The 20383-nt window shown below is 47.1% G+C and overlaps 1 protein-coding gene across 1 annotated transcript in view; it reads left to right on the top strand.

The window, feature by feature from the left end:
- The first annotated feature begins 6821 nt into the window (after positions 1 to 6821).
- The window catches only part of GTF2F2 (general transcription factor IIF subunit 2), a 125172-nt gene continuing 111610 nt past the window's right edge, over positions 6822 to 20383 (top strand). Inside the window, exon 1 of the mRNA XM_009277155.2 lies at positions 6822 to 6935. Within this exon, the coding sequence (XP_009275430.2) occupies positions 6822 to 6935 (114 nt within the window). The remainder of the gene's footprint in view (positions 6936 to 20383) is intronic.

Below are 20383 nucleotides of genomic sequence, written 5' to 3'. Positions count from 1 at the left end.
AAAATTAAAAAAAAAAAAAAAAAAAAAAAACAGTCAGGGAGGTTTTCCTGGATGTGAAAAGCCTATCAGCCCAGGTTTTACAGCACTTGCCCTTGTTTTGTGCTGGCATAGACATCCTTTATTAATACTGATGTTAAAAATTCCTGCTTAAGGGTAGGGTCCCCTCCTTCTGAAATGTCAAATAGGTGTGGAATTCATAGTGAAGTCAATAAAAAGAAGGCTTTTGTGGTAGGCATATGATAAATTGGATGTTTAAGAGGAATTTTTGAGGAATATTATATGTTAATAACAAAAAAGTAATTAAAAAAAAGCCTGTTGAGCCTGCTGTTACCAAGGAACAATTAAAAGCAATAAAGACATTTCAAGAAAACTTATGATTTCTTTGTATGTGTCTTCAGGACAAAATATTGAGCTACCATGATGTTTGATCTGGAAAATTTTGTTAGAATATGGTACAGCAATACTGTCACCTGAGGAAAATCTCTGCTCTTCTGATTTAACCACCTATTTATGGAGAGTTATTTTTTGCTTCTGCTGTTGCAGTCAGTGGATGCACTGTGCATGCTGGCTTTTCTGGATGAAGTGCATTTCCCAAATAGTAAACAGCAATAGAAATGCATTTCATTTAGGGCTTTGATGGTGTCATGTTGATAGCACAAAAGTGGCATTGTGGAAATAGCTTTCTTCTCGAAAGAAACATTGAGATGAAACAGTGATATGTTTCTGTCCAGTAGGAAAGGGTTTTTTCCACATAAAAGAAGTTTCAAAATGCTCCAGAGGGCTCCAGGAGTCCAGGGCTACTCGTGCCTGGGGACTTGTTTTGTTTCTGAAATGTAAACTTTGTTATTTCTGTCCAGCCAATTATAAATTGTATGTTGATTTAAGAATAATATAGCATTAAAAATCAGAATCGGTGAAAGCTTCCTGTACGTGCATCCTTAACTTCAGCCGCCCCTCCCGCATACAGTGCATATAGTTTCTAATTGCGTGATTACCTGATTCACAAATGAAATACATGCATGTGATTTTCTGTCCTTATGAATTGTGTGCAGCGTTTTATATGCTGGGGGGGAAAAAAAGAAAGTTATGCGGTGTCTTTCAGCCAACAGCTTTAGATTTTTCTCATGTGCTCACTAACGAAGATGTTGTCTTGTTACCCGGAGTCAGTGAGGAACGCCAGTGCGGGCCTCAGTTGTTGCGCGCCTGTGAAATGCATCTTCCTGATGCTTCCAGCTCTGGCAGCCGAATGGGAAGTGGTGACCCTCAGCAATAACTCACCCCAATGTGGCATTTCTGTTCTTTTCAGTCGTGATGTGAAGACTGAGGTATTACCTGTGCGGAGCTGATCTTTTCACAGCAGCCACTGCTGGGTCCTCCCACGGCGGCTGTCACTGCAACAGGCAAAAGCCCTTTCTCCATCATCCCGTCTTGGTTCCTTGAGGTTCCGATCATCTGTTTTCTTACACTGGTCTTTACACCAGTAATAAATCCCATTGCTCTTTGAAATTACACCCATTTTGAATCAGCGTGGCAAATCAAGCCTTATTTAAAAAAAAAAAAAAAAAAAGTCTTTCTTTTAGAGTGGGAACTTAAGGTCTCTAGGAGACAGCAGCACAGACTGTTTGTCACTTCAGTAGGAGCAGCTGCAGCTGTGACTTCTTCCAAATAAGCAATCCAAACATAAATATTCAAAAGCAATTCTCATAAGCAGACTTTAGAGGGAGGGAAAAAAAGAAGTGGCTGGCCCAGGCTCTCGGCTGCTTAACGTTGCCATCGCTTGCTTCGCTTCATAGGGTTGTAGCCGCTTGTGCTTGCAGGTGTACACCTGATCAGGAGTTTGACAACGTCCCGGCCTCGGGGCAAATTCTCTCTGTCCTTTCCTGACTGTCTCTCTCGAGGAGCCTTGCTCCCTACGTATGCCAATACCTGAGCTGCTACAAAACACGTGATGTACATCAACAAATACTTTTTGCTACGTCTTAACTTGTGTGAGCCCTGGAACAGCCACTGCAGCTCTCCCCATCGGTCCTCCTGGTGGCCTGGCTCTAAGAACCAGCCAACTGCAGAGTTTTGCAGCTACTCCTTTATGTTTCCTAGGATCCGTCCTTAGATCTTGCTGGCCTGTGCGGGGTTGCCACCCATCACCAGCTTAGGGTCAGGAAGGAATTTGCCTGAGCCCAGCCACGATGGGGGAGAGGACAAGTGTTGAGTTATTACATCGGCCTCGGCTCATGGAAGAGAAGACCCTTTGCCTGCTGGAGCTTGATAGCGGTATCTGCTTGATAGCAGAGCTGTGACACCACCCTGAACCCAGCAGCTGCCCTGGTTAAGTCCCTCAAGCCAGACTTTGGTTCAAACACAAGGAATCCCAGAGCAGGAGAGCCCCACGGGTACATGTCCGCCTTCCTTAGCCTAAGCAGCACTCCCATCACTCAGCAGGAGCCATCTCTGTGTTAGCTATGCCCCTCCCTCAGTCAACCTCTTGAAGATACCTCTCCTTTTTGGTGTCTGGCCAGACGGCCCAGGGGGGCTCCCGCAGTCGTGCACTGTTGGGCTGGATCCGGCCTGGCTGCTTGGCTCAGATCTCTGTAGGCATTTACACCCCCTGACACCTGCCATCCCCTCGAGAAGAGAAGGGGTGCAGTCACGTCGCCAGCATCTGACAGTCTACCCAATGTAGGTTGACCTAAGTCTGCCGTGACTTCTTATTATCAATTTTTTAGGCATCTCTGAAGAAGCAGTCTCCAAAGTGAGTGCTCTGAAACTGGCTTGGGGTGTGTTACAGAGCCACGCTGCTTTGCCTTGGGGTTTGGGGCTGAGGAGGGAATTAAAAGCCCTGTGAAGACACCTGGGTTGTCTCCCTGGTCAGGATGCAGGGGGCCACCCGAGCTCACGTGTCCACCCAGCCGATGCTAAAACCCAACCGTCCCCTCCCTCCCTGCAGCACATCAGCACTGGGGATGGGAGGACTTCCCTGGGGGGACCTGGAGACCCCCCTACCAAAATCACCCCCAGCAGTGTCCCCCCCATTGGTCCCAGGGAGGTCCCATGTTGCTGCCTTGCCATCTATCACCCTTGAATTGCCACAGCGTGAGCTGCCCCACAAGAGCCAACCTCCTTCTCCTCCTAATAGTATTAGGAGATGCTGAAGACACAAACATGTAGTACCATAAACTCTGCCTTCGAAAGAAATTCTGGTGTGGCTCCTCTTTCTTATCCGTGGTGGTTATAGATAAATCAGAAAATCGCACTGTTAAAACCGCAATGGCTGTGCATGTGGTGAGGACACCAGATTTCAATCCCATTAGACGCATCTCTGCATGGCTTTCATTCCCATCACTGGCAACGTACTTCAATTAATGTTTTCCAGAGGTCACCTCCCCTGGAAGAGGCAAATAGCCAAAAAGAGCTGGAGAGACACAAGCTTGAAGGAGCAAACAGGCCAAGATGCCATTGCCCGTGGGACGTCGAGATGATCTGCTAATAGAGGCAAAGGGAGACAGACTCCCAGGTTGCCTGAGAGCAACCAGGATTAACTAATGCAGCAATTTGTGCTCTGCCGCGCTTTAACCCTCAGGTACCAAACGCTCTCCTGAGTTTTCTCCTCTAACATGGAGCAAGGTCCTGGGAAGAGCATCCCCAGGAATCACAGTGTGAAAGGGGTGGAGGGGCACACATACAAAGGAGCAAAGACACCAAGATGCAGCTATTGGACGACGTTTGCAGTTCCTGCGGCCCTTCGCCATCACTGCGTTTAGTCATGAGTTAATCAAGATTGTGGCTGTTGCCGAGGTCGAGTTTCTTTCCACTTGCCACAGGTCCTGGAGACCTGTGATTATACATATGGACCTCAGTTTTCCTTTTAGAAAGCGCTATGTTCATAGTCCTCAGGGTGGTTGGGCACGGCTGAGCTCAGCACTGCCTAACAGCCACGGAGCTGCAGCCCTGGAAGCAGTGTTCTTCTAGGCATTTATTGGCTATTAAGAGGCATACCCTTGGAAACTGAAGAGGTTTTCCTTTTTCTACACACTTGACAGAAGAAAAAAAATATATATTAAAAAAGTTCCTGTAACCTACTTGCTCCCTTTTGGCAAGAAAGTGTTTGTGAGGGCTTAACATGTCTCCCCATGAGCCGCAGTATGACAGCGCAGGCTGCGGTGCCAGGCCTTAGCTAAGGCTAAAAAGGCTGTTGCAGAACATAAAAATCGTGATTGTAATTCTCCCCAGTCCAGCTTCTAAATTAAATTACAGCCTTTGGGACCACACTGGGGCTGCTGCTGCTCCAGACCTGCAGCTATTTGCAATTCTAAATAGTGACACTCAACGTTTTCTGTTTGAATATAACATATATGGTATATTCCATGGAATACATGCAGCTCTCATACCCCACAAAGTTTAAAACTCTTCCATAAAAGGTTGCTCCAGATATGTAAAAAAATTCCCTGTTTTCTCTTCTCTGCAATTTAGTCTAAAACTTACTATACATGAGTCTCTAAGACTGTCTTGTAATGTCTTTTACAGCTGTCTTTGGTGTAATGTCTTGTAGAGCTTTGCAACGCGCTTTCAACTTCATCTCCAGTGGTAGAGCATTGAAGATAGACTTTCTTTGGGCGGTATTTTTCAGCAACTAAAACTATCATATTGTTTCTAAAACAGGAGGATGGTATATGAAGGATATCCTATGATGTTCTGCACTACTTTGAATTTGTTCATTACAAATACAGCAGAGGAAATTTGAGAATTAAGGGTGTCCGCCCCTCTGTCCCACAGTTAGTGGCAGAGCCATTGGCAGCCCAGTGGACTGTTTGCTCCTGAGCCTTGTGGAAGTCCCATGTGGTAACATCCCCTCCTGGTTCACTCTTTTGATTAGTAGTGCCTCCTAGTGATGGCTGATCTTTATGAGGGAAAAAGCATGTCCGCCTTCTGTCTCTGTTCAAAATCTGTAGATCTGATTTTAACTTTTTCATATTAGTGCAATCCATTGTGGCAAACCTGTGTCCCCACTGGGCACTCAAGAGCCCAGAGCAAGAAAAGCGTAAGACCTTTGAAAGGAAAAATTCCTGTCTTTAGAGCTGTGACAAATTTGAAGATTTTGGGGATTTCTGCAAAGCTTCAGATCTGTCCTGCTGTGCTGACAATTGCTTTCTTCTGAGCAGGCTGGTCTCCCCACCTGCCAGAGGAGCCTGACAGGTTCCTCCTCCTCCCTGATGGCTGATCAGGGTTGAAGACCACTGATGGTATGTGGACACGTACATACACACACACACGCCACTGTCCTTGGACACACCATCCCGTAGCTGGTCCCTGATTCCCTGCTCTCCCCGTTGCTGGTACCTGGACATGCAAGCCCCCAGCTCGCAGCCCTGCTGCAGCTGCGGTACTCAGCCCTCTTCCCCTGCTCGCCAACCAGTCCAGCATCACGTTTGCTGTGCCCACACATACCCATTCAGACCAGAGAGCACACTCTGGGTTTAACCAGAAGTGCAATCCATTTAATGAGAATACAGAATGAGAATACAGAACAGATTGCAGTGATCAAGTGCAGGCAGGGCTCAGGCAAGCATACTGACCTGCCCTTTTTATCCTCTTTTTTCCCCCATTTGCTCCTTCCCAATCCACCTCGATCCCTTCCTTTCCCCACTTTTAATCCACCCCCCAACATCCTGAACCAAGTCTTGCACATTCCCACAAGCCCCTTAAAAACATCGCAAAATAAGTTGTAGACAATCCCAAAAATGCTTTTCCTGCCGCATCCCATAATGAGTCTTACACCCATCATCTTGTCCTAAATACCTTTAGGTGTTTCTCCATGACCCACAAGAAGGTCATGTGCATGCCCTGCAGGGGCTCACACACCATGTTGTGCTTCTCATCAGAGCTCTACTGCTGCTGGATCTCTCTTCTCCCACACAAAATCCTCCAACAAAGGAGGTTTTCTGGGGATAGGGTTGCCCACAGACACAAGAAAGATGTTAAGTATGGGAGCTCCTGAATACCATTCATCATTCAGAAGGAGACTGCTACGGTGTAATTTTAAGGAGCTAAATATAAGTTTGGGAGTGGGGTCTCCAGGACCCCAATAGAGGCTGGTGTTGGAAAAGGAGCCAGACTCCTCGTAAGAAAGTTTTCATAGGAGAGGACAGAGGGTGGTGTTTCCCCTCCTGGCTCTTCCATACCCCACGTGTGCCATTACTGTGGGTTTGAGTTGTGTTTCTTGGCATCTTCCTCTTCTGCCTGCCTTTCCCCTCCTCCCATTGCACAGTGTATGAGGGAGTTGTGGATGAGACTCTGGCCTCATGGGCCCTTCAGGCAGGCACAGATGGGTCACAGCATGACAAGAAGGACACAACAGGGTCAAATGAGTCAGCCATATGCTAAGCCACGGGAGCGTGAGCCGCTCCCTTCCCGCTGCCTGTTGCAGCAGCAGGCAGGCTGGCCCCATCTCACCGGCAGTCAGGGACGGCTGCTGCATGGCACCTGGCAAGTGCGATGGGGACTGGGTCCACCCCACCTCGCACAGGCTGATCCAACCATGTTAAATGCAGGAGGCCTGGCGAGCATTTACACGGAGGCCATGGAAGACTAAAGATCCTTTCCACTGCTTGGGGTTTGCTTTTTTCTGTTCAGCTGCTTTGTACCTCTCCTGTCAGGGTAATGAAGGTTTGGCCTTACCTAGAGGGATGTCTGTGCTGTGTGAAAGCAAGCAAGCCCACCTCCCACTGCAGCTTCCTGGTGCGGTGCCCCTCGGCATCTGATGCCCCCAGAGCACCAGGAGATGGTAAGTCAAAGCAGTCGGTTCCCATCCGGGGAGAAAAGGCACGATGGAAAAACAGCAACTTCAGGAAAAGGAGACCGGCCGGCTGCTGGCGTGCACAAAGCCCGCAGCCTGGGGGAAGCTGTCTAGAAACCATCAAGGGCTTGCTGTGGTTTCCAAGGTAACTTCCATCTTCTGTGACCCAGGTGAGGCTCAGCCTTTATGAGCACGCAGGCAGAATACAAATAGTGGGTCTGAGGTGGAAAACGAAATGCCCACGAAATGCCATGTGTTACCCCAGCTGCTCTGCTAGCGGCTGCTCGCCTTCCGCCCTTCCACATCTGCCCACCAAGGCAAAGTGCCCGGAACGAGGAATTCGGCCACTGCGGCTGAACCTCCATGACTCGCTGCTGGAGGGAAGCCAGGTAATTCAAAATTACCATAGGTGGCTTTCCAGCTGGAGTCATGACTCTAGAGCCCAGGGACCCGTTAATGCGCAGCTCCTCGGTGCCCATACCACATAGCTCTGACCTTCTCTGCGCGCTCACCTGAGAGCGTCCATGAGTCCACCGGACAGCATCAGCACCAGCTGGGCTCAGCTGTTGCCCCAAGGCTGTCCTGGGGTCTTCTGGGGAAATAAAGGAGGCAAGGCTTCCCAAACTTCATCTCCATGGCAACCACGGGAGAGCTGGGCTGCTGCCACAGGAGAACCAGGTAGCTATTCACGTGTGGGGTCACACGGGTCAGGTGCTGTTCACCTCTGGACCACCTGCTACAAAAGCCACCGGGTTTTAATTGCCTCTTCAAAACCAGCATGAGAGAGGAAAACAAGAGCAGTGAGAGGATGCACTCCCAGTCATGTACTGAATGCAATACTTCAATTCTTTGATGTACACATTATTGTCCACAAAAAGAAAGTTTCCAAGAGCAGAGAAACCAAGGCCATCGCCAAAGGATTCACACAGTTCTTTCTGTCGCTATCGTGCTGTGCACAGGCAGGGAGCCCACCCCAAAAATGCCAGCTTCCCGCAGAGCTCACAGATGCACACCCAGGTCATGGCACTGCTGCAGCCCCTGGTCCAGCGTCTTCTCTCCATCACCTTCACGCAACCCAGGCCTCGGCTGGGAGAGCGATGCAGGTGCCATGCTGAGCCTGTTGGGGCAGAAGCTAGCACAAGACCACCACCACAGTGCTGAGAGTTATGAGTGATGCTCCTGAGGAGGTTTCTGCACAGTACTGATGCTCTGGCAGGAACCAGTGTGTGGCCAGGAACCAGAAGGGGACCTGGCAAGTTGCACCTGCTGCAAATGTCTGAAAAACTTGGCATCAAGAGGCCCTCCTTTCCAGGTATTTGTGGCTTTCCTGAAATATTCTGTCAGCCGGCATTACCTACCGCAGATGTCAGCTCTGATCCACCCACAAGACTCCATGTTACTTTTCTTTTTCAAGTATTTCAAAGCACAAATTCTGGTAGCATTGCTGATATTGAGGAGTTCCTAGCTCTGTGCTGCTGAGAAGTTCTGGTTTCGAATATGGACTTAAATTTGGGAGAGACAAATTTGGGAGACTCACTAGCATCAGGAAGATTTTTTTATTTTTTACCAAATCTACCCCCATCTACAAGCTTTGGACCCTCTCAGGTCACAAATGCTGAGAAGAGACTGGTTGGAGCTTGAGGAACAGCTCCCTGAGACCTGCTCTGGCAATGCTGTACCCCCAGGCAAGGCCGGCTGAGATCTCCTTCCCCAGGCAGGCAGGAGCTGCAGCAATGCCAGACTGAGCAGATCTGTGGGCAGGGAGCCTGTCCACCCCACAGGACCAGTCTTCTCCCTCTATGTGGCTGGGCTGGCCTGCAGGAACCTCGTGGCCCTCTCTCTTGAAGGACGTGGAGAGATGCGCTTCGCCTTGCCCATTCCTGGGATGAAATGATGTCTCACCATCAGCTGAGGCAACTAGTGACATTTCTGTCCCATCCCCATGTGTCAAATCCTGCTCATCAAGGTCCTGGAAAATTGAGGGTGGAAGGAGCTGCCTGGCCACCAGCTGGTGGTGATCTTCACTAGCACTGGGAGATGGGCACAGCCCAACAGGCTGATACCTCCTGGGAAATGGACCTCAGCCTTCCTCCTTTGACACCTCCTGTATCCCTGCTGTCCTAAGGAGGAAACATTGCCCAATAATGCACTTGGAACCTCTCGGCTGGCTTTAGGCACACAGAAAAGGCAAGGATCCCCACCAGTATCTGAATATCAACAGTGAGTGAGACGAGGCACGATGCAGGCAGCTGAGGCATCATCCTATTTTGACTGCTGCACACCCCTCAGTTAGCAGCTGAGCAGTTTTGGTTGTAAAGTCACATTAAAAACTCTTCACAGAGAGGAATTCTTGGTTTAGCAGCTAAACGGAGACAGTGAAGATCTGCCAAATGCTTGGGAGTTTGAAATGCAATAGGCACAACTTTGCAAAGGCAAAAGAAAGCTTTTTTCTCAGCCTGTCAAAAGATACAATCTTCAACTCTTCATACAAGTCAGCTGGGATGAAGCGCTTCCAACAGGCAACATTTCTTACAGTGTAGTCATTCCACCTCTGACCTCCCAGCCCTGATTCTTAAAGAAAACCTACAAAACCTTCCCTAGGTAAATCTGGGAACTGTATCTCATCACCTTTCTGAATACTAACATTTTAGAGCATGTTACCATCCTCCTCTTTTCACCATTCCTACTAATCTCTCAGTGCTCTACATTGTGCTACTATTATTCTACAAATCACCTGCCTCTTTTTTCCCCTTAGGAGATAACCACCAATATCCTCTTTATATTCCATGGGTGCTGTCAGACGTCTAGCTCAGACACAGGTCTAATTAAACCCCGAACAATTGTTCCCCATGTGCAGTTAGGTTTGAAATTCATTGCGTCTTTCCTGAGGACCATGCATGCCCCAAACCTTATCTGCTTTCTCCAGCTATATTAGCTGGCTTCGTAAAAGGTGTTACACCTACCTAAAAATCTTTATCTTTAAATCTTTGGCTCTAACAATACTGCCACGCCAAAAGGCTGCATACACTGGAAATAGGAGGGGCAGTGTGCAACTGGGTCTGGTTTATAAAAAATAGAGGTATAACACTATGACGTGCTTCACAGAAGATCTCAAATTCTGTTTCGCAGGACACAGTGAGGTTTGAGCACTAGTTTAAAATCAGTGTTCATCTTTGACTAGCAACGTTGATCCATGGCTACAAGCCCCGGTGCAGCTCAGCCTCCCCTTTGCTCCTTCAGCCCCTGCCTGGAAGAAACACCTCTTCACTTCTTTCTTCAGGATGCTCCTCTCCAGAAGGGAAGCAGCATCCGAGCTGCCCTTTCACTGAGCCTCTGTTTCCCATCTGTAGAATAAGGAGGTAATGGTCTCCCTCTGTCCTGGAAAGACAGGTTCAGGCTTAGCCACTCCAGCCTGCTGTCACCCCCACTGCTTATCCATCGCTGCTCGTGTTTGCTCCTGACCGTGGTCAGTCTCTCTGCAGGGAGCCACCCGCACTGCTCTCCTCCAGGGGTTTGTACAGCATCTGACTGTCAACTTACTGCATGAGTAGGACAGTGTGTCCTACCAATACCTCCCAGGGCACCTGCATAATATCCATATTGTGCATTTCCACAATGGGAGAGGACCTGAATCTCTTCTCCTTGAAGTCAGGTATCCTCACTGGGAGCTTCTGAAGATGGCTTACCCAATGTTTGTGAAGCCCTCACACACTACAGCAGCAGCTGCCGCAGAAGATCCCATGGAGAAGGAGCATTGTTCGTGGAAGGCAGCGTGCAGGGCAGAGGATGCGGGACTCCCCACAGTGTGGGCTAAGCCAACGCTGTAGCAGTGCCCCCATGGGAAGCGCTGACCACATGGGGCTGGGCTGTGCAGAAGAGCGAGGAGCTCTGGGACCCGCGGGTACCCAGCCTGCAGGGTGACCTACTGAAAGAGTATCCCGCAATATGTATTTATCCCATTCGGAGAACCAACAGAGGAGGTAAACCTTGACTGTGCCCAAGTGTTTAATAAAGCATGGAGACCAGCTGAGGCTTTTCTCATACCTGGAGTATTTTTAGCATCTCCTGCCTCAGGTTGCTTCTCTAGGTGCCTAGTAAGGGCTGGATTTACACTGCTCGCTCTCTCTCTCTCTCACTGGATCTCTAGCAGGATCTCTTTCCTCAGTCGGACCTCCAATTTCCATATATTTATGGCAGTATAGTATCTTTGAGATTTGGTTGAAACTGGTGGATGGTTTCAAAAGCTAGGGAGGGGACAACTGTCAAGCAGATATACACCTACGCAGACAGCATGACCACAAGGGCCTCCTTCCTGTAGGAAAACAAGATAAATGCTATGTAATAGTGACATTCAAGGCTCTATTATAATGCAGAAACATAGTTGTACAGAAATAATGCTGTGTGGGCAGCCTAAATGTTGGCCTCTGTTAACCTTTGGCTACTTGACTTTGCAATTTTAATGACTCTTTCAAGGAAGCATTTTTGTATGCAATGCAGTACATCGTGCGATGACATGTTAACTTTGATGAAGTGTGTTTAGGTGGAGGAAGATGCCTTTTAATTTTGTGTTGATTTTCACCTTTTTTACATTCTTCCCACAAACACACTCCTCCCCACTAAGAGTAGATTCACGAACACGTGCACAAATATGCAGAGGATCAGCAATGCAAAAGCCATCCACATCTTTGTCCCCATGCCACAGATGATGGGAGGCCGATGAGTCTGATCCTCAAGCCTTGCACAGGCAGGCTTATTGAACTTGACAGCACCACTTGTGTGCAGAGAGATGACTCACTTGAGCAGAGGCTGTGGGATCTGCCCCTAGTTGTGGAGCCGCTTTCTTCATAGCAAATATTAGCTGTTCAAACAACACTCATGTTTCTATTTTGGGTCACTGTTTATAAGTACAGTCTAACAACAGTGAAAGAACGGGAATCTGCTACCAGCCAGCGCTCTCCCGGCACTCTCAAAAGCAGCTTGCAGAAGCTAAATTTCTGGAGAGGGCCAGAATGGACAATTGCTGTAAATACACTAAAAAGATGTTATTAGCTGCCAGAGATTTCATGTTTCCTAAGAGGAAGTGAATATCTGGCACTTTCTCTAGCAGGTTAGAGTTATTATTAGTGCGGAGACTTAGATGCTGACTCTTATCTTTGACAGGTTGTCAATGATTTCTGAGACTAGGGAAGTATCACAATATTTTCAAAATACCAGCAAATTTTCTAGTGAAGAGCTGCACAGTTTTGGGTGCTTAACTGAAGCACCTCTGAATGGCTGTCAGAAATAATTCACACCGTCGCTCAGCAGAGGCAACAGACAGTTTAATATCCAGGCCTTTTGTTATGCACAGACATGTCAGATAAGTACACATCTGGCCCAAAGGAAATTGCTACCCATTCTTCTTACATTTGCTTCTCTCTGTGTGAATTCGCCTGCTACTCCAACAGCCACTTCAAAGTCCCTCATCAAAACCATAATTGTGGTTCAATCAATAACATTTTACAAGAGGGAAAATGCCTTGACCCACAAGTGCTCAAAATGGAGGTCATGCCAAACCTACAACTCATTGAGATGTGAGGACACTTAGCATGACCTGCCTTGGTTTTCAAAAGCTGAGTTTTACTGAGCAGTCATCTCGATGATTTTGTGTTGTTCACATTTCTAACATAGCAATGGGCTCCTCTCTGTAACGAACACCGTATGCCTAGAAAACCCACAATGGGCTGGCAGGTGCAAGGGACTTCCTATGTCTGCGTTTTCTCAAGCAAAAGCACAATTGTATGTCACTGAGATCAGAACAAAAGGGCAAGGAAGGCAAGTCCCAGAAATTTAATCTCAGCTCTGCCACTCACCTCTCCACACGGTGAGAAAACCCTCAAATCTTTCCCTTTTTCAATTTTAACCCTCTACATGTTGAAAAGTAATGTATAGGTGTTAATGTAGTATTAAGATTTAATGATGGGGGAAAAGCCTGTCCGAGCCAAAGGAAGGACTCAAAGTCAGTCAAGCAAGAGACACAAGCAGATGAGAAATCAGACTTCATTATTCCTAGCACTGCCCGAACAATGCCTTCTCCCTCACCCCAGAAGATGTCCACGCGAACAACGAAAGCTCAGGTAATTTAACCATCATGCTGTTAGGGAGATGTTTCTGCCTAGCGTAACGTGCCAGCAAATGAGAATAAAGTCTACGTCTGGCTTCAAGTTGTTGTTGTCTCAACTCCTGATCAAAAGTGTTAGGATCTCCAGCGGTAGCCAGGGGCCATCGCAGGTGCTGGTGATGCACAGCAAGGATGGTGAGATGAGCGAGAAGCTCAGCTGGGGCCAGCGTTGTTCTTTGGTGTTTATTTGCGAGACATCCGAGTCAGAGTCAGCAACGATAGCAAATCTTTAACAGCAAATCAGTAAATTAGAGGCAGAGATGTTGAAGGTAGGAGACACGTTGTGGCTCATATCGGGGTGCTCATAAAAGGATTATGTTCCATTTGTTCTCTAAGAAATAACCAGGTAACATGCCTTGCAGGCATGAACCAGATCTGCTGGGCAAGGCAAGGCAGGCAGAGGGGGAATACTCTTTCTCGAAGAACAGTGTAGAAAAGCAAAATGCTGCTAATTTGCTGAGGGGCTCTTAGCCCCAGACTGAGGAAGGACAGATTAGGCAAATGCTCTGCTAGTAAGAATACTGAAAGGATAATGTTGTATGTGCTTGATGTAGCACTGGTGCTGCGCGAGAGACAGGGTTTTTAAGAAGGTACATGCATAAGAATAAGAATATAATGGTAAAGCCTTGAAAAAGGTGTAACAAGGAAGGTTATTTAAGTGAGGACAACTATGCATGTTAAAAAGGAGTGCAATTAAGTAACGTGATAAAATGAGGGCCAAGAGCTCGAATTCACAGAACAGCAATGAAAGCCACCGTAAGTCAGAGGGTGAAAGGAGAAAAGATCCTGCAAGCCTTAGGGCAGGGAGAAGTAACGAGATGAGGTCTGCAAAGCTAGTGAAAATATTGCAGGCTCTGAAGGGAAATCTCATTGCAGTCAGAAATGGCCTTTTGTTATTTATGTTTTTTTCTTCTGGTAACCTTAAGAAACACGTTAACATTCAGCTTTGTTAGATAAAGCTTCAGTGATTCATGCTTAAGATGAAGTGAAGAGTTGAACTCCTGATCACGTTGGGTCTTCAGAAATGACAAGCGTATGTGAAACAGGGTGTGAGCTTCTGGAGGGAGGTGGACATGTCCTGCAAGCTGCAAGTGCTGATTTGAGGGCTGCTGCTGCCAAATGCTCGGTCTCCAGGAGAAATTGTTCTCAGTGATAAGCCTGCAGTTTTCAGCAAGAAGCAGACTATGAGGAAATAGCCTCTGATGATAAATAATCCCAGAATCATTGTATTTCTTTCCCCCAACCCCATGTGCCATTTGCCAGAAGATAGAACAAAGCAAAAACATCCCTGAAAACATTCAAGGTCAGGTTGGACGAGGCTCTGAGCAACCTGATCTAGTTGAAGATGTCCCTGCCCACGGCAGGAGGGTTGGACTAGATGACCTTTAAATGTCCCTTCCAACCCAAACTATTCTATGATTCTATAACATGAGGCCGTCAGGGTTAGCTGCGGTCCCTGCCCCTCTCACCACCCTTTGGCACCCCTGTTGTTATCAGATCTTCTTGTCCCCACTGGTTTTATTTGCAGTTTCCCTCTGTTCCTCTTCTGCTTATTTTCCTCCCACTGGCTGAAATGCTGTCTCTGTTCTTTCATGTTTAGCTCATAATAATTAACTAGAAGGCAAAATTTCAGACCTTATTTAACCTCATCCATCAACAGAAATCCAGTAAAATGCAATCCAGTTGTAGGTCTGTAACACTCATTCCAGTTTATTCATTTCAATTTAGCGGGAAAACCCTTCTTTGTAGCAAAGAGAATGTATTTTGCTCTGGTCCATAGTAGCATTGTTAGCTTATGCAGTGAGGAGACAAACCACTTTCGTATAATCATATTTATTAGATCATTAGCACTGTTTTAGAGAAGTGCCAACAATCGGCACTTAGGGAAAAAAGAGAGTTAGCAGTAAAGGCCATTAGGTAGAAAGGCTTTGGAGGGAACCTGCAGGCAGTTCGCAGCAGTAATGAAGCAGACGCGCCTATTGTCTCCAGTTAATTATCTCACTGAGAGCTTGTTGGGAGGCACTGCTGTGGCTGAGCTGCAACCAGGTGCAAGGGTGGGATACGAGGCTGGATGCAAATACATGTGGTTCGTTTCCTTTAACGATAGCATTTAAATATGTGGCATTGCAGGGTACCAGAGCGATCACTTCTGAAGCAGTGGCACCCACAAACTAGATGCCTTTATCGCATTTTTATATATACACACAATCTCAAAATTGTATATACCTGCCTATGCTTTCAACTGTGGGCAGCTGCAGGAGGTTGTCAGCCAGTCCTATATGTGTTCAAACGGTGCGACCCCTACAAAACAGGCTGGCTGGCTTCCCAACAGGAGCGTCCTATTTTTCTTTAGTAGCCTTCTAGATTTGTTCTTCTGGTCACTAATGTTGTTTTAGCTCAGCTTAGTCACGTAGTCTTCTCCTAGAGTCATTGGAAAGCTCCCTCTGCAAAACAATAGTCCATTAGGAGATAATTTATATATCAATAACATACCTTGGCAACTGTGCGTTGTCTATACATACATAATTATGGCAATATTACTGGCATATAATCACATTTGTTTAATTATAACACAAGGGAAATAAATCCATTGAAAACATTTTTTTGGTAGCTGAACAGAAAATGCCTCGCTCTTCACCAAGTCATTAGTGGAAAGGCCAGGAAATAAGTGACTGTAGATACCGCTGACCTTTTGTGCTGAGGTAGTACATCACCAGAGAAAATTCAAGGATCAGAAAAAAGGTGAAGGAGTGGAGGACTGGAGAACAGGTACCACTCAGTTCTATGTAACATCTTCTACTCACCTATAATGAAAAGGCACTTTAGAAAGCAACAAGCTGTTCAGAGCTCACATTACCTTTGTACTATTACTGGGTTAAAAATGTTGCATGCTTAAAACCCCTTTTTGAGAGACACTGGTGAAAAATGCTAGCTAATACTTTTTTACGCCAGAGAGAGGCAAAAGGGACCTTGAGTTAGAGAGAGTAAAATGTCCATTTTATGGTCACTTTTTAAGAAATGATTTTAAATTAGGCTCAGATCAAGTATCTCTGAAATTCTCTGACAAGTGTCATCTTCCTTTTTAAAAAAAAAAATTTGCAGCTGCATCTTTCAATTCTTTTTTTTTTTTCATTCCTTGACATGGTGAAAATCCAAACAAACAAGAGGCCAAGCTGCCTACAGTCAGATTCACCACATGTTGTTAATGTGATGGAAGACGTGGTATAGGTGAAACTGTAAGCACAGCTGCAATTCCACTAACCTGAAAACTAGGTGTTCTCCAATCATAGCATACATAAAAATGTGTGGCTGTAAACATATAGAAATAATTAAAAAGGATTAATTAATGAATGAAGATTGCCTTCTGATCAGAACTGGGCTTTTGAGTTGTGTTTTCAGGCAGAAGCGTGATGTTTTAAGTTTTCATACTGCCTAGCATTGTACTGAAATGGGAGCTCTGCCGTGAGCTTGATGCTTTTGCACTCTGACACAGAACAGCTTGGGGTGAACAAGTCTGTTACTAATGTATTACTCAAAGGCAGTCTGAAAACCCAATGGCTGCAACATATATTTTCACCTTAAAGAGGTACACTGAGAATCCTTTGCTGTTGAAGAAAATAAATACATATGCAGCTTGAAGGCCCGTGCTCTGTTTCGGGAATAAGCTACACAGGCTTTCTTTTCTCTTATTCCAAAATAAATGATCATGCTCTGCCCAGATGTTTTTTGCCTCTTTGCAGATTATTTCCTCTCTTTTTTCCAGGTTACATAGACCATCTGCAGTGCAGGCAAGAGAATGATGCATCACAGTTGAAGATAGCAAAGGTTTGCCATCTGCTTGCCCTGGCAGTTCAAGCATTAATGGTAGTTTTGAGATTTAATTATTGCACACTTGTGAAGCCATGGGTTCTTTGCTGGCTGAAAAATCAGATATTCAGGCTATAGGAGAGACCCTCGCTGGCCAGCGGAACTCTGCTGATGCTGTGCGGTACTTGTAACGGAGTAGGACAAGCAGCTCTGTAACAATCTCACTCCATTAGTTTTCCTCTTCCAAAATGAGTGCCCTGCTCACCTCAATTTGTTAATGAGGAGGTTGGCTGACAGGAATGAATGAAGTCAGAGCATTAGCTGTTGGGGGAATAGTCTCCTTCCTGGCTCAATGCTCCCAAGTGAAAGTCAGCTTTGCAGGAGCTTCCCTTTGTGCCCGGCAGCAGATCTCAGCTCTAGTTCCAGACCCAAATGTTTTGACCCTATGGAGGCCCAGCACAGCTCCTGTGTACACAGCTGAACTCGGAGAGCATCCAGATGTGGGCAGCACTCAGCTCCTCCAGCACATGGAAATGCTAGAAAACAGGCTGTGGGCGTCACCCCATCCACAGAGAAGAGGAGAGGTGAAACCAGGTTTCTGGGGCATCACCGCTTCCCGGTGAAATGCCTTCTGGAAACCTGGAAACCAAGAGATGAGGAAACATCCCAAACCTACCAGGAATCACTTGCAGATGCCAAGTGCTCCCAATAACTGTGAAGTGTGACTCAAGGAGGTGGTAGTCCTGCAACATGCTCAGCACCAGCAGCCAGAAAAGGAGAAGGGTGCTCCAGCCATCTCCGAGGAGACCCACTGTGAGGAGGAGTGAGAAATCACCAGAACAAGGTCTTCTAGCTGCATGAATCTAAGTGAACACTTTGGTCTTAGATACCCAAGCCTCTGGGCTGTGAGATGGCCAAGCCACATCTGGCCACAGAAAGGAGGTCTGGCTTTTAGGACAGTCCAGCTCTCGGGCCAGCCAGGCGGCCAGCACGACCTGGGGAGCCTTGTGGCCTCTCCCAAACTCTTCCCACCCCTACGTGTCCCCAGCCACACCAGCATCGTGATGGGATGGGGGCTTGCTGGCCATGCCCCAATGCGTTTCATGGGAAGAGGAGCCTGTGGCCCAGTGGCATGGTTTATCCTGCAGGGAGAGGCCACAGTTGGACCCCTGCGGCACATCTGGAGGGTTCAGGTAGCTGAACAACTGCAGCAGTTCAGGTAGGAAGGGGCTTTCATGTGCTTAATGTGATTTCACAGGACCATAGCCAGGAGCTGCAGTCTCTCACCACCTCGCCTTGTGCCAGATACACACTTCTCCTCCTCATCCACCACGTGGTAAGTAATAAAGACAGGGGGTCTGCAAACTCACTGCTGGCAGAGCAGTGAAAAGGAGCGAGAGACGTCTGTGACTCCATTTTTCTGTCACTCAAAGCGATGATCTCTGCTGCCATGCACCTGGAATAGGGAAATTTTGCTCCTCTTGTTAAAATTCCATGCACGCAGTCTGCCTTGCTTATAAACTGAAACACAAGTTGGGATCCACCTGCTTAGTATAATTCAGTGCTTGCAGTTTAGTGTGATTATAGCTGATTTGTTTGATCTAGTGTATGAAAACTGTTTGTCATCTGCTACTTTACCCGATGTGGAAGGTTTGGGGACATCTGCACAGACAGCAATATAGATCTCTGTGTTGTATTAGCTCATAATACACTAATTATCATGTGCTCTATTTTATTTCCTTTCTACACAGCCTGCTTCACTTCCTCAGGGGTTTCTCTGCACCAGGAAAAATACAGAAAAAATGTAGTTTTCATCAAGACCTCTGATGTTTCTAAAACAACGTTATCCCATGACTTCTTCCTGCCAGGCAGGGAATAAGAACTACATTGAATCATCTTGCAACTAAAACCGGTGAGGCTGGGGCAAAGGAATCCTGACATCTTCAAGAGCTGTCTTGTGGGGGTTCCTCCATTTGGTGCTATTAGGGGGGCTCAGGAAAAGAAAGCACATGGCCTCCAGGCTTGCTGGCCTGCTCTCAGCCTGCGTGTCCAGGTCTCCTTCACTCCAGTGAGTCACGAAGCAGTGACCAGCACATGTGTGAGTGCTGTTCCCAGGGGCACCCTTGGGGAGATGTGCACACCGTGTCACTGAAGAGCCTTCCCAGGTGTCATGCTTTAGTGCTACCCAACAATAAAGCAGGTTTTCCCCACAGAGGATACAGCTGAGTGGTTTGAGCACTCTCATGTACAATTCACTTTGCCAGTAGGTCTTTTCCCTCTAAAAATTCCATTTGATTCCTGAGAAGTGTTTCCAGTGAAACTTGTCCGATGGTGTCCATCACTGACATCTTGGGTGGTACCACTACCAGCTCCCAGGAGCACATCTCTCCTCATCCTCGCCGGGCTTTGAGGGAAGCATGTGAGTTCCTGATGGCAAAACTCCTGTCACCTTCAAGAGGACAGTGTCAGGCCTTTTGCATCTTCTGCTGCGCTGGTTTTCAATCAGGACCATCAGGCTGCAGCAATTAGCCTGTTCCTAAAACTGATGAAGAGAAACCATGTGTGGCTGCCGATGACATTCATCTCACCTAGTTGGATGGGGGGAAAAAAAAAGAGAGAAAGGTTGTGCAAGTCTGAATTTGGCCACCTATCTCCTCAGACACAACATGTGTTTCCATGCAAGCAAGAAGAAAATGGGTGACTAACACACAGCTCTGCTGCTCGGCAGCTGGCCCCCGGATCCTCCTCCGTGGCGCTAAATGTGTCCCTGGCAAACAGAAGATTGAGATTTTAAATGAGGAATTAATGAAAATGCACTCTTTTCCTGCTTGTTGTCCCTTTAAATTCAGTTTCCATGGAAACGGGTCTGGAGAGGCTGCCTGGAGGGAGCCAGGAGAGATCTCTGCCTGGCCGCCTTCCCCTCCGGGTTGCCAGCTGAGCCACCCCAATTGCCAGGCATTTACAGAGGTTTTTGCTATCATCATTTATGCCTGGAATAGGAGCGATGGCTCCTCATGGGTTCCTTCTTTAAGGAGTCCCAAGGTGGTCAGCCATGCTGCTGTTGCCTGCAGCTAGGCCGCTTGCAAGTGGAGCTCCTCTCCTTCCATTGCCTGTCCGGTGGAGCACAGGCTAGTCTGAACCTGCCGCACTGCCACGTCGCTGAAAATGTCACTCCTGTTAGAAACATCCATTCTACTGCTTTTTTCTTTTTTAAAAGTGGTGGTGGGTGTGATCTGAGCATGCAGACCGAGCTGGGAGTGGTGGCAGAGGGACAACTTTGTCGTTAATTCAATGTTTATCCTAGGGGAAAATTTGATACCCCACCTGGAGTACTGTGTCCAGCTCTGGGGTCCCCAGCACAAGACAGACACAGACCTGTTGGAGCAGGTCCAGAGGAGGGACACAAAAATGGTCAGAGGGCTGGAACACCTTTCCTGTGAAGAAAGGCTGAGAGAGTTGGGGTTGTTCAGCCTGGAGAAGGCTCCAGGGGGACCTTATTGTGGCCTTTCAATACTTAAAGGGGGCTTATAAGAAAGATGGGGACAGACTTTTTAGTAGGGCCTGTTGCGATAGGACAAGGGGCAATGGTTTAAACTGAAAGAGGGTAGGTTTAGATTGGACATAAG

Source organism: Aptenodytes forsteri, unplaced genomic scaffold, assembly GCF_000699145.1.
Source record: "Aptenodytes forsteri isolate BGI_AS27 unplaced genomic scaffold, ASM69914v1 Scaffold145, whole genome shotgun sequence".
NCBI lineage: Eukaryota > Metazoa > Chordata > Aves > Sphenisciformes > Spheniscidae > Aptenodytes > Aptenodytes forsteri.
The sequence above is the reverse complement of the archived record's forward strand: the minus strand, read 5'-3'. Positions and strand labels throughout refer to the sequence as shown.